The 16,603-nt window shown below is 41.7% G+C and overlaps 1 protein-coding gene across 2 annotated transcripts in view; it reads right to left on the bottom strand.

Annotated features, from left to right (window-relative positions):
- The window catches only part of wnk4a (WNK lysine deficient protein kinase 4a), a 50,377-nt gene that overhangs the window by 12,038 nt on the left and 21,736 nt on the right, over window positions 1-16,603 (bottom strand). For both annotated transcript variants that reach the window (XM_054800278.1, XM_054800279.1), the window contains exons 3-13: window positions 15,507-15,679; window positions 15,211-15,431; window positions 14,947-15,104; window positions 12,352-12,440; window positions 12,070-12,289; window positions 9,843-10,185; window positions 9,441-9,550; window positions 8,292-8,365; window positions 5,736-5,871; window positions 5,534-5,650; window positions 2,974-3,147 (exon numbers count right to left, since the gene is read on the bottom strand). In XM_054800278.1, coding sequence (XP_054656253.1) covers window positions 2,974-3,147; window positions 5,534-5,650; window positions 5,736-5,871; window positions 8,292-8,365; window positions 9,441-9,550; window positions 9,843-10,185; window positions 12,070-12,289; window positions 12,352-12,440; window positions 14,947-15,104; window positions 15,211-15,431; window positions 15,507-15,679 — 1,815 coding nt within the window. The remainder of the gene's footprint in view (window positions 1-2,973; window positions 3,148-5,533; window positions 5,651-5,735; window positions 5,872-8,291; window positions 8,366-9,440; window positions 9,551-9,842; window positions 10,186-12,069; window positions 12,290-12,351; window positions 12,441-14,946; window positions 15,105-15,210; window positions 15,432-15,506; window positions 15,680-16,603) is intronic.

Here is a 16,603-nt window from a genome sequence, read left to right as displayed (position 1 = left end):
AAATCTTTGGTCAAAAAAATACTACAAACAAAAATAATTATTTGACCAAAAATCTGCACATTTTGGTCAAAAAATGGTTTAAATTTTTTTTTTTTTTTTTTTTTTACCAAAAATTTGCAGTTTTGGTATTTTTTTTATTTGTATGTGTAAATATAAATATTATATTATTATTATATTATTTATGTTATTTAAAATTATTATTATATTATAAATACATTTCATTTACTTTACTATAAATATTTTATTTGTATTTTTTTTATTTTAATTATTTGTATTTAAAAAAATGTCCCCATAAGTTGGTCATAATTTATAAATACATGATAGTAGAGGTAAAATGTACTGCATACTGAATGTGTATCACTGTTAAATAGCCCACAAGTTGAACATGTTTATGTCTTTATGCTTCATTGATTATGTTTTTTCGTCAAGTGTTGCAATATCTCACTTTGTTCAGCGGTCCTTGAACGCACCATAGTTTCTGTGGGACGCAAAGGAGAAACTTGTAACCTTTCCTCTGTGTGTTTTTGTATTGAATGTGGTGACATTTTTGAAGTCAAGTTGCTCCTGCTGACTCCCCCTGTCCATTCTCCGCTTGTGGGGCAGCGGAGCATTCCGCCCCAGGTTGTCCCGCGGAAACCTTTAACCGGGCTCACACCAACGAGGCATAAATTCCGCCTGCTGGCTAGCTAGCTAACATTGTGTTCTGCGTCTTTGTCTAATCGCATCCTCCCTGTGAGAGGCTCATTTTCCCCCAAACCCTCAGAATAGCAGCCTGGCTCAGAGTGAGGTCAGCTGCAGCAGATATCAGGAACCGCGTGGGCGGAGGACACCTAAAATTGGCTTCATCTTTTTGGGTTGACTCATGGCGGTCAGGTCCAGCTGTTTTTATATCAATTCGGTTTGCTAAGTCAGCAAAAGGCTGCTGGTTTACGGCCTCGTAAGTGCTATGATCTTTCCATGTTGTGACATTATTCTTATTATACTTGACTTTTCTTACATAGTCTAATATTTCATGACCAACAAGCCATGTGACAAGAAAAGATGGAGGTTTGTCTTTTAGTGCTAACAGTGCGTCCCTAAGGAGTGATTGTGGACACCAGAATGTGGGATTTATTTGTGAGATTTACCAAAGAGCGCCTTGTAAAAGGACCTGTGCAACATAAGACTCTTCATCACAATAAATACGACACAGTGGATGCTGCACATTTGCAATTCAGCATTCACAACCCTGCAAATTTGCACATTTTGGGTTCAAACCATTTTTTACAAATATTTTCATTTTTATTTAAAATTTATATATTTATGTTTATTCTAAAAAAAAAATTGTCAGGGTTTTTTTTTTCAGAAAACACATCTCATTCACCATAACTCCAAATTTTTGGTCCAAAAATTATTTTAAAAATACTTTTATTTTCATTTACGTAATATATACAATAATATACTGTATATTTATTTTTGTATGTTTTCTTCTAAAAAAAGAAACATTTCTTCCCACAGAAAACACATCTCATTCACCATAAGTGCAAATTTTTCACATCTCAATCTGTTTGTGCTCAACTGCTGTGCTTCGCTGCCACGTTATAAATAAAAGCTTGCCTGAAGGAAGAGCAAAGTTTCCTTCCTTCCTGAAGAGCTATGCTCTATTTCCCCTCTGACACGTATGACACCATCACACCTCATATTTACACTTTATTCTCCTACATTTACCACTTTATCCTCCTACATTTACCACTTTATTCTCCTACATTTACCACTTTATCCTCCTACATTTACCACTTTATTCTCCTACATTTACCACTTTATTCTCCTACATTTACCACTTTATCCTCCTACATTTACCACTTTATTCTCCTACATTTACCACTTTATCCTCCTACATTTACCACTTTATTCTCCTACATTTACCACTTTATCCTCCTACATTTACCACTTTATTCTCCTACATTTACCACTTTATCCTCCTACATTTACCACTTTATCCTCCTACATTTACCACTTTATTCTCCTACATTTACCACTTTATCCTCCTACATTTACCACTTTATTCTCCTACATTTACCACTTTATCCTCCTACATTTACCACTTTATTCTCCTACATTTACCACTTTATCCTCCTACATTTACCACTTTATCCTCCTACATTTACCACTTTATCCTCCTACATTTACCACTTTATCCTCCTACATTTACCACTTTATCCTCCTACATTTACCACTTTATTCTCCTACATTTACCACTTTATTCTCCTACATTTACCACTTTATCCTCCTACATTTACCACTTTATTCTCCTACATTTACCACTTTATCCTCCTACATTTACCACTTTATCCTCCTACATTTACCACTTTATCCTCCTACATTTACCACTTTATTCTTCTACATTTACTACTTTATTCTTGTAATATTATGACTTTTTTCTTGTAAATTTACAACTTTTTTTCTCATAACTTTATGAGTACAAAGTTGTAATTTTGTAAAAAATATTACGAGAAAAAACTTATAACTTTATGTTACAGGCAATGCCTGTAAATATTACGCCTTTATTCTTGTAATATGACTTTTTTCTCGTAAATTTACAACTTTATTCTCGTAATATTAAGACATTTTTCTTGTAAATTTACAACTTTATTTATAATATCGCGACTTTTTTTTTTGCGTAAATGTACAACTTTATTCTCGTCAATTTACAACTATTTTTCTCGTCAATATACGACTTTATTGTGGTAATATTACAACATTTTTCTTGTAAATGTGTGACTTTATTCTTGTAATATTACGACATTTTTCTCATAAATTTACGACTTTATTCTCGTAAATGTACAACTTTTTTCCTCATAAATGTACAACTTTTTTTCTCGTAAATTTACGACTTTATTCTCGAAATCTCAGATGAGTTTTTTTTCCAATGTAGCCCTAAAACTCCGTGGTGAATAAATAATACAGTATAAGTACACACTCAGTGGTTCTGACCTGGGAGGAGGAGAGAAGGTTGGCACCGCCATGGAAAGCAGGCTGGGGGGGTCGGTGCCCGCTGGGGTGCACCGGCTGCTCCTTGGCCATGAGCGCCTCGGCCCGCTTGATGATGTCCCCCATGCGGTAGATGAAGCCTTCCTTCTCCGAGGGCAGGATGAACTCGTTGTGCACCTGCAGCAAAATCCCGATTATCATTTGGGACACTTATGAGAAAGAAAGGGTGATTTGCTAACAACAGGGGGCAGACATTTTGTCAGTGTCTCGCCGTAGTCAGGAAGCGTTCCGCTCCTGTCTGTTGTTGAGCCGTAGAAAATGTTTCCCTGAAAGTATGCTATGCATCATCTGCTTGGACAAGATGTACTATTCCTGCGGCCCCGTCCTCCTCCATTGCTCATGTTTACTCCCAGGGAAAAAACAAAAATCACAGCAGGAGCAGCGGCCCAGTGTGAGTCAGGGCAGTGCCTGCATATTCATGCACTTGTTGCGTCCAGTACTTGTCAGTGGGCCTTCATTCTGCTCACGTACAAACAAGGAGCTGGCGCCAGCATTGCCAAGGATCCCTCAACAAACGCTCCTTTTGCTTGCTGGAAAAGGGCGTGGATGTGCGCTTCTAGTGAGACTTCAGCACAATAACAAGCACGGTGTTCAGCTGACATGTTAGGATGTGCTAATCAGCACTTGTGGACGTGTGTTCAAGTGTCCGTCCATGATGGCGACTACACTTGAATACTTCTCGAGATAGAGACAAGAAATAACAGCCTGTGCTCGTGCATTGTTTCCTACTTCCTGTAAGCTTACCATCCACTGAAATAATGGCAGGTGATAGTTGGGTGTGCATGTGTTTGCTTATTTGGTATTCTTATACAGTGGATTTACCATTCAGCATTCATTGACTCCCCAGTTGGTCAAAAAAAGATGTATTTTTTAAATGTGTTTTTTTCCTCACATACATACCATTTTATTACAAATAATTAAATACAAATTATTTTAAAAGATTTTTTTATTTGTATTTTTAAAATATCTATATATTTTTTGTATTTTTACATTTTAAAAATGTGACCAAAATCTGCTAATTTGTGGTGAAATGGGAGTGGTTTTTATTTGTATTTTTTTATACAAATTAATAAAATTATTTTAGTAAAACATTTTTTTCTGTATGGACACTCACTCATTCCGAGTGACTGAATGAAAAAAAACATTTTTTGGTCAATTTCTTTTATTATTTATATTTGCATTTTTTGTGTGCATTTGTGTTTTTAAATTAACTATTTTTTTTAATCATCAAATTTGTAGTAAAAATTTCATTTGCATTTTTAAATAAAATTTTGTTTTCTCCAAAAATAGACCACTTTTTCCCCCGCATACTCATGCTCTCACTCATGAGTGAGTGTGTGAAAAATAATTTCTTTGATCAATTCTGCAAATTCTTGGTCGAAATATTTTTTTCTCTGTCTTCCTAAATTACAAAAAATGTTACTGCTACCAAAAATCTGCAAATATTTGGTAAGAAATTGTTTTTGCATTCATATTTGCATATTTTTTTTTAATTTGTATTTTTAAATTAGAACTTTTTTTGACCAAAAATTTGCAAATTTGTAGTCACATTTTTATGTGCATTTTTAAATTAAGCTATTTTCCTCCAAAAATAGGCTGCTTTTTCCCGCATACTCATGCTGTCACTGAGAGTGAGTGTGTGAAAAATAATTCCTTGAATCAATTCTGCAAATTCTTGGTCGAAATATTTTTTTTCTTTGTCTTCTTAAATTATAAAAATGTTACTTTTACCAAAAATCTGCACATTTTTGGTAAAAAACAAAAAAAAAGTTTTTAAATTTGGCATTTCATATTTCCTTAAATTTGTATTTTTAAATTAGAAATTACTTTTTTTGACCAAAAAGCTCCAAATTTGTAGCCAAATTTGTAATTGCATTTTTGAATTCCTCCAAAAATGGGCGGCTTTTTCCCCGCATACTCACGCTCTCACTCAAAGTGTGTGAAAAACAATTGATTTTATTGATTCTGCAAAAATATTTTTTTCTTTGTCTTTTTAAATGGTAAAAATGTTAAAAATAAATGTTAAATGTTAAATGTTAAAAATTAAGTTTTTTAATTTGTATTTTTAATTAAAACAAACATTTTTGCACCAAAAAAATTTATTTTAATTTTGTCTTTTTAACTTAATAAAAAATTATTCTTTGACCAAAAATCTGCAAATGTTTGGTCAAAGAATTATTTTTAATTTGTATTTTTACATTAAAAAAATTGTATTTTATTCTCCAAAAATAGGCAGTTTTTCCGCACAAGTGAGTAATAATTGGTAAATATGTGCCAACCCAAACGTACAGCATACGTGTCCCACTGTGAGAAAGCCTTTATGTCTTTATGCTTGACTGATCCTGTTTTTTTGGCAAGCGTTGAGATTTTGCACTGTGTTCGGTGGTCCTTGAACGCCCCATTATGGTGCTTCTGTGTTTGGCTGCAGCCAGGCTAAAGGCTGCGCCGTGACTCCCATTCCATCTTATCATTCAGTCGGACTTGCGTCCATGTTTCGTCTCACCATGACGGCGGCGATGTCCTCTGGGTTGTCTCCATCCAGGTCGAATTTGAAGGTCACCATCTTGTCATTGTGCGTCTGCAGCTGACACTCCACCACGCGGTCCACCTTATCGGACAGCTGGGGTGGGGGTGGTGGGGTAGGTGCATGTCGTTAAAACAAGCCACTAACGTGTTAAAAGCGTTCGGGGCGGGCCTCGTCGTACCCCCGTGATGCGCAGCCGGGAGCGCACCCGCCGCCTGAAGAGCTTGGCGGCGGTTCGCTTGGCGGCCGGTCTCTCGCTCTTCTCCGACACGCCCTCGTAGCCGTCACTCAGGCCTGAAGTCACGTCGGAGGCGTAGCTGCAGCGGAAGACAAGCAGCGGTGACTTTCAGCTAGCGCCCCCTAGCTGCTCATCCTAACTTAGTCCTTACTTTCGAGAGGTCTGTCTGAGAGCTCTATGAAGTCTGCCTAGCAACAAGTAGCCAATCAAATGGTGTGCGTACACATCCTGGAACATTTTTACTGCATATTTGCCATTTTGCCCGACTGAATTGTAACAGGACTGACGTGTCGGGTGTAAATTAACACGGCGTACTGGTGCGCGGTGGGCTTTATTTACACAATGAACACGTTTTAGCCTTTTGAGAAGCAGAGAACATTCAGTTTACCTTTAAAAAAAGCCTCGCCTGCGCTAATTGCATCTCGTCGGGAGGGCGGGCGGTCGAGGGCGGGCTGCCCCTCTATCCCGCGGCGGCAAAACATTTACGGGGCTTGGCAACAGCCGCCACTATTCCATCTATTTCTATTTAAAGACAGATAGGGGCTTAGGCTCTTAGCAAAGCTCAATTTTCCTCTGTAAACGCGGAGAAGAGACAATAATAAAATACGAACGCAGTGAGCGGTCGTGCTTTGTGATCTCTGAGCTCATCAGCGAGTGTCTTCAACGGGGATGCGAGTCAGAAACGGAGGTACAACGCTAATGTGCAACATAGGACTCATCGTTACAAGAAATACGACACCGTGGATCCTCGCACATTCGCAGTTCAGTATTCACAGCCCTGAAAATTTGCACATTTTTGGTCCAGACATTATTTTTTTAATATTTTTATTTGTATTTTTTTTTACTCCAAAAGTAGGCTAGTTTTTTGTTTTTTTTTTCAGAAAACACAGCTCATTCACCATAAACGCAAATAATCTTTGGTAAAAAAAAATAATTTTAATGTTTTTTATTTTTATTTAATTATACTGCATATGTGATATATTTTTAGATTTTTCTTTGTTTTTCTCCAAACATTTTTTTACACAAAAAACCCACATGTCATTCACCATCAGTGCCAAAAAAATAATTGAAAAATATGTTAATTTTCATTTAGTATACACAATATATTTTTTTATATTTTAAATATTTTTAATTTTTACTTAATACAAATAATATACAGTATTTCTCTATGTATATTTACTTTCCTTAAAATCTCAAAAATATATACATATTTATATTTTTTCCCCTCCCAAAATAGGCATTTTTTTTCTGCAAAAATATAAAATTTTCCTGTCAAAAAATAATTTGAAAATAATTTTTATTATTTTGGTTTTGTTTCCAAAATAGGCATTTTCCACAGAAAACACATCTCATTCACCATAAGTGCCAATTTTTGGCCAAAAAATCTTAACATATTTTTTTTAATTAAAAAAACAACAACACATCTTTACCATCAGTGCCAATTTTCGGTGAAAAAAATATTTGAAAAGTATGTTAATTTTTATTTAATATACACAATATATTTTTGTATTTTAAGTTTTTTCTACAAAAGAATTTTTTTTCTCCAGTTTTTTCCACAACAAAAAAACACATTTTTGGCCCAAAAAATAGAAAAAAAAAAAATATATATATATATATATATATATATATATAAGGCATTTTCCACAGAAAACACATCTCATTCACCATAAGTGCAAATAAACAAATAAAATCATTTTTAAAAGATTTTATTTGTAATTAATATATATAATACACAGTATTTCTATATTTTTGTTCAAAATCTCCAAAATATATACATTTTTTTTCCCACATAAAACACGTTTCATTCACCACAAGCGGGAAATCATTTCCAATATGTATCATTTAAAAACATGTACAATATGCTTCACTGAGCAAGGTTTTTCCTCAAGCGTTGCGATTGTGCACTTTCTTCGGCGGTCCGCGAACGCACCATAGGTGTGTTCTGTGACTGGCTGCGCCGTGACTCGTGTTCCATCTGCTTCTGGATACATGTTATACTTTAAATGTGTTTATCGGTGTGTGAGGCATATTTAGGCCTTAAAACTGGACCGTGTCGCCATTAAAGAGAGAAGGGGAGGCTTTTGGCGCATTGAAACCGAGTCTACCGTTACTTTTATTGCAAATATTGATCCAAAATTGGAGGAGAACATCAATGTCAACTAGTAATGTTTTTATGGAGATTTTTATCAATTACTGGCGGTTTTCCGGCATTTGCTGGTGGTCCCGGCCTGACTTTTTTGAGAGCAGAAGCAATAAAGAATGCAAGGTTCATGTAGATCCACAGCACATAGAAACCACATGTTCACTCACGCGGAGAACAAAGCCCCCTCGACATGCCTCCAACGGCTCGCCTCTCAGAACCCCGCGAGGGTCCGTGCTGCCCATCAGCAATAAAAACACACCGAGGGGGCGGTCGGCCGCCACGGCTTGTTGTCACCGAGCCACGGGTGTGGATGAGGAGGTGGAGGGGGCGGAGCTAGTGAAGATGAGGAGGCGTACCTGTCCACGGGGGAGCTGAAGCCACTTGGAGATCCTGGGTTGGCGTGTTCTGCGGTGCTGGATACGGCGATGCTCTACCGAGACACAGAGAAACGCCTCAGAGTTTATAAGCAGGCTTCGCTACACAGCTTAAAATCAAGCCCAAAAAGCTACACATGTGGGAGCTGTAAGTCTGATCGTTTTGTTTTTTTCTTCAGCAAATCGGCTAAGCTAGCATGATGTCGCTGTTCAGATGTGACTGCGATGTCAGCACTGTAGCCCACATGGCTATGCTAGCGTCGCTAACGTTTGTCCCGCTCCTTAATGTGCATAATTACGCTAATCCTTGGAGAGAGGCGTGGACACGAGCAGCTCATTAGCATAAAAGCTACAGAAACAGACAAAACGCAGTGTTTGGAACAGGGGTCGTGAATATTATGAGAAACAAAGCAAACAAAATAAATAATAATAAATAAATTTGTTAAAATTAGCCTGAGGAAGACGTTATCATGGGAATAAGGTGGAAATATTATGGAAGTAAAGTCATAACATTACGGGAACATTGAAAAAAAACAACAACAGAAAAGAAAAAGAACAGCTGCGATTTTACGAGAATGAGGTCAAAATAGTCAGAGAAAAAAGTTGTGTAACAACAAGAAAAAATGTCGCAATTTTACGAAAATAACTTTGTAATAAACATTATGAGAAAAAAATAATGTCATTTTAATTTGAAAAATTAAAAGAAAAAAATGTTATTTTTAAAAGTCATGAAATAATAAAAAATAAAAAGTAAAGTTGTCATTTTTAGACAATTATGTTGGGCAAGATGTTATAATATTATGGGAATAAAGTCAAAATACTAGAAAAAGTTAGGAAAATTATTTTAGAAGAATGTTCAAATATTTAGAAAATTTTAAAAAAATAAAAATTTGGAAAAAAGAGCAAAAAAGTGGACATGAATGATCTGTTTTTTCCCCACATGACAAAGCTGAGATGAAGTTGATGTAACGTGTTAGCATAGCTGCATGTGTTGCTTTACAAAGTATCAACGTGGCAAAGTTGCATCCTTGCATTTTTCCCAAAAAAGTGAGCACACCAACAGTTTAAAGCCTCAGTTCCAGCATCAAGGCTGACACACGCCCAAGAGATGAGTGCGTAGTGGGTACCCACCGAGGGGAAGCGGAGGGCCGGGATGGGGAGGCCGTACGAGGTGGGGGGTGTGGCTTCCTGGGTGTCCTGAAGGCCGGAGGAGCTCAGATCGCCGTCCGTCTCGCAGTCAGCTGTCTCAACAGAGGGACAAACGCTGTTAGCATGTGACCCCGCAGGGGCAAACACACTCCATGACCCCGGAGATGACACAGATGCGGTGCTGGTAGAACATTAGCGTGCTTTGAGGCTGCACACGCACACAGGAAGTGAATCATTGTATTAGCCATAGTTTTACATTTTCCTGCACGCCTCCCATGTGGCCTCATGTGCCAGTCACAAGTTTAAAATTGTTAAAGGCCGCCGCCGTCACCATGTGACATTAGCGAGGGCAAAACAAGACGGTGAAGTGTGGCTCAGACGCACAATTGGCCGAGGAGAGGCTGTTGTGGCGGAGGTGAAAGTGCTGGTCCGCCTCGGGCTCCTCCGGCTCGGCGGGGTAGCTGGATCCCACGCCCGAGTCGGCCGAGCTGGTGACGGGAGACAGGAGGGGCGACGGGGTGTGGCCGGGCGGCTGCGGGGGCGGGGTGGCCGGCGCCGGGGAGGAGGGCGGAGGCTCCGGCTCCTCCTCGATGGCCTCCCGCTTCCTCCTCTGCTCCTCCGCCTGCCGCCTCAGCTTCTCCCTCTGACGCTTGATGGCCGTCACCCGATCCCGTATGGCCTTGGCCACCAGCTTGAAGTCGGCCTCGCACACGAAGCCGAGAACCACCTGCGTCACAACACACACACACACACACGCACACACACACACACACACACACACACACACACACACACGGTCAGGGCACAACATCGACAGTGCAATGTGTCCACAACATGCACTTTACGATTTATTGTACCTCTGTTGTTTCTATCAGGTCGAGAAACGTACGCTATGCTAGCTTCCCTAAAGGCTGAACGTCTCAGTCTTGTGATTGACAGCTGATCGCAGCTGGGATAGGCTCCAACATTCCCATCCCTCGCGGGCCATGACATGACACGCTGAGCGGCGTTTTGGCAGCTGGCGAGCGGAGAGGGACATCGGGTCCGTGGCGGCCTCTCAACAGCCGAGTCGGATTACGGCAGAGGAGCTCCCACATTTCATCTTGATGAAAGGGTAACGTAAGGAGGCGGGGCTTTCTTTAAAAGTGACCTCTGAGGGTGGGAAACAAAGCGAGGCGGACGTCGCGTCGTTAAAGACCTGGACTACTTCCTGGAACACTCGGTGATGACATGCTTAGCGGCGCCCAAGCTCTCCTCGTGCCCATCACTCTTGTGCTGTGCCCCACACTTCTGTACTCACAGTACACTTAGTCTTCTGAGTGCGGAGCATGAGCGCGTTGACGCTGCCAAGTACGGCAAAACGCAGTGCACTTTCAGCACCCACATGTTGTACTCAAAACACTCCAAATGCTGAGTGCGCAACTGGTGCACTTCTGTTCTTCCAGCACACTTTGTCTTGAGTGTATAAGTGCGCTCACGCTGAGAAGCACGTCAGTCAAATTGCAGTGCACTGTCAGTGAAGTGGCCAAAATGGTGAACGCACCGCAGGGTGTGTCTCAATTCATGCACTTCCATACTTACTCTTGGCACTCTGAGTGCATAAGTGCATTTACACACTCAAAATAACAAGTGGAAATGTGGAAGTGTACTTAAGCACTTAAAATTATAAGTATATCAGGGCACTTATAATGAAAAACATGCTCTCAAAATGCCAACTGTAAGTGCATAAGTGTCCTCATGAACTCAAAATGGTAAGTGTAAGTCTGTAAGTGTGCTTACGCACTCAAAATGATAAGTGATAAGTGACTGCACTCAAAATTTCAAGTGTAAGTGTACTTATGCATTAAAAATGTTAAGTGTGTAAGTGCACTTACGCACTCAAAATGCCAACCATAAGTGTGTGTACGCACTCAAAATGCTAAGTCTATAAGTGCACTTACGCACTCAAAATGCCAACTGTAAGTGTGCAAGTGCACTTATGCATTCAAAATGCTAGCGTAAGTAAGGAAGTGCGTGAATTGAGACACACCCCCAGACACATATCAATACTTACACTTCAATAAGCATACTATGTACACTGTGCACTTAGTTCCTGAGACCGCAACTTTTGACGGTGTCCCAAATCGACTACTGTGGTTGCGTGCTTCCTCTTCTTCTCTCCTTTTTAGTTGTGAGTTGCAACTACTGGAGTTAGCCCCTCCCCTTCCGTTACGCAGCCAAGATGGTGATGCTAATAAGTGTAAGTATGGCACTGCGTGATTCGGAACGCAGCTCCACCTTCACGAGTCGCCATCTTGTCTAGCACTCTGTCGAGTGGTTGCAATTCACCATTAAAAAGGAGAAAATACTGCGATCGTCATTTCCAGAAAGTAACGGATCTGGGACAGCACTGCACTGTCAAAATGGGCGGTCCGAGGAACTAAGTGCACAGTGTAAACAGTGTACTTATTGAAGTGTACTGATTCAAGTATTCCATTTGCGACGCGTTTGACACAGCGTTTGCCGTAACGCTGGTCCGGGCAGCCTCGCGATGCTTCCACGGCGATTCATAAACGCATCGATCGCGCTCATGAAGCCGCGGCCGGGCGTTCCGGGGGCGTGGCCTCCTCACCATCTCCTGCGCCACCTCCTCGGGGACGTCCTTGTAGAGCTCAAAGAGGAACTCGATGGCGTTGTTGTCCTTGTACTTCCCGTGGAGCTTCTTGGCGTCGTGCATGCGCAGCCACAGCTTCAGGCCCGGCTTGACCGTGTCGTCCTCCTCGGCCAGCTCCACGTGCACGCCGTTGTTCTCCTGGAAGAAGGGGTGCTCCAGGAGGTCCTGGATGGTGTACCTGCAATGAGAAGATGCTGAATCCAGGCTGGTGTGGCGTGTGTGATGGAGGATGAAGGATACCTTTCTCCTTTGTTCATGCGAATGCAGCCTTCGATGATCTCCTTCAGTTCCGGGACTTTGACTTTGTAGAAGCTGTCAGGTTTGATGCCCTGCGCGCACACACACACACAAACACACACACACATGCGCGCACACACACACACAAACACGCACACACATGCGCGCACACACACACACAAACACACACACACACACGCACACACACACAGTGACGAAGAAGACAAGGTCACGTCCTCTGTAATTACTCAGTGTTGTGTTTTGTTGTTTAACGGGAGCGTCTTTCATCTACACCCGCCTGCCCCCGCCAGCCCCCGCCAGCCTCGTCAATGACTCAAGCAGAAGGGAAGAAGGGAGGTGTCTTTCTCAGCCCCATCAAGAGAAGGCGGCCAGATTAAGGGCTGCGATGTTTGAGTGAAGATAAGGAGCGCGGGGGGGAGCGGGGTGGTGAGGTCAAGAAGATCCTCAGCAAGAGGCAGGGGGTGAAGTCAAAACACGCCTCCTGAACGTGGCGCTGGTTGCCGCTCATCATGAATCCTATTGTGCTTATGTCATCAGCGGCCTGACGCAAAAGCTACCACTCTTCCTTTGCAATATTATGCAAAAACGTCTCGAGTCAGTTCGCATAATTGTACAAAAACTACTTTGTTAGTCCCTTAAAAAGTAAACTGGCAGGATTACATAAAAACAACTCGAAATGAGGCAATACATTTGCCAAAAAAACACTTAGTTTGCAGGATTATACAAAAACTACTTAAATAGTTAGCATTAAAAAAATGTACAAAATTCTCTAATGAGTAAATTAGCAGGATTATACAAAACTACTCAAATTAGTATATTAGCAGCATTTAAAAATATATATATTCTCATGAGTAAATACACAGGATTATGCAAAAAATACACGTAGTTAGCAGGATTATGCAAAAAATACTCTAATGAGTAAATTAGCAGGATTATGTGAAAACTACTGTAATTAGTAAATTAGCAGGATTATGCAAAAAAACTACTGTAATTAGTAAATTAGCAGGATTATGCAAAAAAACTACTGTAATTAGTAAATTAGCAGGATTATGCGAAAACGACTCCCAGTCAATAAATTAGCAAAAAAACCACTTAATTTGCAGGATTATGCAGTAAATTAGCAGGATTATAGAAAAAAGTACACATAGTTAGCAGAATTATACAAAAACTACTCAAATTAGTACATTAGCAGCATTTTTTAAAAATTTAAAAAAATATTCTAATGAGTAAATTAGCAGGATTATGCAAAAAAATACACGTCGTTTGAAGGATTATGCAAAAACTACTCGAAAAAATACCCTAATTAGTAAATTAGCAGGGTTGTACCAAAAAAATACACATACTGTAGTTAGCTGGATTATGAAAAACTACTCAAATGAATAAATTAGCAGAATTATACAAATAAATACCTGTAGTTATGCAAAAAAATATTGCGTAAATTAACAGGATTATGCAAAAAAAAAAGAGTCACAGTCAGAAGGACTATGCGACAACATACTCAAATGAGTAAATTAGCAGGATTATACAAAACAATACAAATAGCTAGCAGGATTATGCAAAAACTACTCAAATGAGTAAATCAGCAGCATTCTGCAAAAGCAAAAATACACGTACTTAGCTGGATTGTGAAAATAAAACTGTATTAGTAAAGGATTATACAAAACAATACACATAGCTGGCAGGATTATGCAGTAAATTGGCAGAATTATATAAAAAATACATTTAGCTGGGTTGTGCAAAAACTACTACTTGTGCAGAAAAAATACAAAGAATTAGCTGGATTACAAAAAAACATGACTCAAATGTGTAAATCTGCAGGATTATACGAAGAAATACATGTGGTTAGCAGGACTATGCCAAAAGATAGACTAGGATTATACAAAAGATACTCTCAGTTAGCACCTTTCTTTATTTTTATTTTTTTTTACTTATAACTAAGATAGCTAGTTAGTGAGTTGCTAACCAACAGAAAGCGTTGGTTGGATGAGCTGTACCTAATGTAGTGTCCAGTGGTGGGCCCCCAGGCAGCACCTGCTTTCATAGTCGGCCGCTCATCTCCCCGCGGCACGCTGGAATGCGTTTACGAGGTGTGCCGTTAAACGATTATGTGCGCCCGACATTTCCAGGATGCTAACGGGTCGCCTGTTGACTCCTGAGTGAAAACGCACGCGAGAGTTGGTGACGCAGAGTCCCGTCCCGCTTTGCTGGGACTTTGCAGTCGCCGTCGCTCTGCGCTGCATCTTTTTGTGGGCTTTCCGAAACACATCATTCCCATTCCTGATCACCTGCGTTTCCCCAAAGCCTGAAGCCAACGGCGCCAAAACCTTCCAGGACTTTAAATCTCTGTTGTCGTCCTAAACTAGGAGGTTTACGTTTTTACCCGACGTGTTTGTGATGGTTTTGTCCCTACTGAGTCGCTTTGTAGGACAGGCCCCTCCTTTTAGTTTTGTGTTGAAGTTCAGCCTGGCGGAGGGACAAACATCCTAACAAGACAACCCCCCTTCGGGATATCGCCCTCATTTGCAACACCCTCCTAACGTGCGGACCATGAGGCTAAGCGCAGGCGCCCGTACTCACGCTGGTGACTTTGCGGTAGATCTGCGCGGCGTTCTGGCACTCAGAGTACGGATACTCAGAGGTGGCCATCTCCAGGATGCACATGCCGAAGGCGTAGACGTCCACCGCCTCGTCGTACTTCTCCTCGTACATCTCTGGGGCCATAAACTCTGGCGTCCCTGTCAAGGTTCACGTATGATCAGGACTTTCTGAAGACGTGTACCAGCGTTAAGATGGAGACGTGAGCTTCAGGGAGGGTCTAATGATGGCTTGGCGTTCACTCACCAATAACACTTTTAGCAAAGGAGGCACTTTTGAGCGTGGCCAGCCCCAGATCCCCAATCTTAACGGAGCCGGTGGGCCCGGTGATGAAGATGTTGTCGCACTTGAGGTCCCGGTGGATGATGGGCGGCGTGCGCGTGTGCAGGAAGTGGAGCCCCTTGAGGATCTGACAACTCCAGCGCTGCAGCAGCTTCAGCTTCATCTCCTTGAACCTCTTCAAGTAGCTACAAAAACAAATCCGGACACGTAGCACCGCATGAACCCCCGTCCATCAATTCCAACGTCTTCGGCAGACTCACGTTTTGAGTGTGCCGGAGGTCATGAGCTCCGTCACCAGGATGATGCACTTGTGGCCTTTCACCGTGGACTTCCACGAGTCGTGGAAGCGGACGATGTTGGGATGCTGAAGGCCCTTCAGCATCTCCACCTCCTCGCTGAAACGCTGCCGCTCCGCCTTGGTCAGCTTACGCGTCTGAGGAAAGGAGAAGATCACCGATTGGCTGCCCCGTCCTCCAATCAGACCTCATGGCTGACACATTATAGTTCATCGTTCTTGGGTCCCTTGAAAGGTGCTATATCAATCAGAACTTGGATAACAGGAGGCAGGGTTAGGGTAGGGCAAAGGCTAGCTTTAGGGACTAGGGCTAGGATTAGGGCTGAAGGTAGGATTAGGGTTAGGACTAGGGCTTGGACTAGGGCTAGGGGTAGGACTAGGGCTAGGGGCTAGGGCTAGGATTAGGGCTGAGGGTAGGATTAGAGTTAGGACTAGGGCTAGGGGCTAGGGGTAGGATTAGGGTTAGGACTAGGGCTAGGGGCTAGGGGTAGGACTAGGGCTAGGTGCTAGGGGTAGGACTAGGGTTAGGACTAGGGCTAGGGGCTAGGGTTAGGACTAGGGCTAGGGGCTAGGGGTAGGACTGGGGTAGGGGCTAGGGGTAGGATTAGGGTTAGGACTAGGGGTAGGGGCTAGGGGTAGGATTAGGGTTAGGACTAGGGGTAGGGGCTAGGGGTAGGATTAGGGTTAGGACTAGGGCTAGGAGGTCGGGCTAGGGCTTGGGCTAGGGGTAGAGCTTGGGCTAGGTTTAGGGCTTGGGCTCGGGTTGAGGCTAGATTTAAGGCTAGGGTTAAGGGCCAGGATTAAAGCTTGAGGTAGGGCTATGGTTCGGGCTAGGGGTAGGGCTCGGTTTAGGTTTTGGGCTCAGGCTAGGGTTAGGATTAGGGCTATGATTATAGCTCGAGGTAGGGCTATGGTTCAGGCTAGGGCTAGGATTAGGGCTTGGGCTAGGGTTGAGGCTAGGGCTAGGACTAGGGCCATGGTTAGGGCCAGAGTTAGGGCTCGGGGTAGGGCTATGACTACAACTAGGGTTACCTGTCAGAAATTATAACTTGGACAGTGACT

The sequence above is a fragment of the Dunckerocampus dactyliophorus genome, chromosome 15, assembly GCF_027744805.1.
Source record: "Dunckerocampus dactyliophorus isolate RoL2022-P2 chromosome 15, RoL_Ddac_1.1, whole genome shotgun sequence".
NCBI classification, from domain to species: Eukaryota; Metazoa; Chordata; class Actinopteri; order Syngnathiformes; family Syngnathidae; genus Dunckerocampus; species Dunckerocampus dactyliophorus.
The sequence above is the reverse complement of the archived record's forward strand: the minus strand, read 5'-3'. Positions and strand labels throughout refer to the sequence as shown.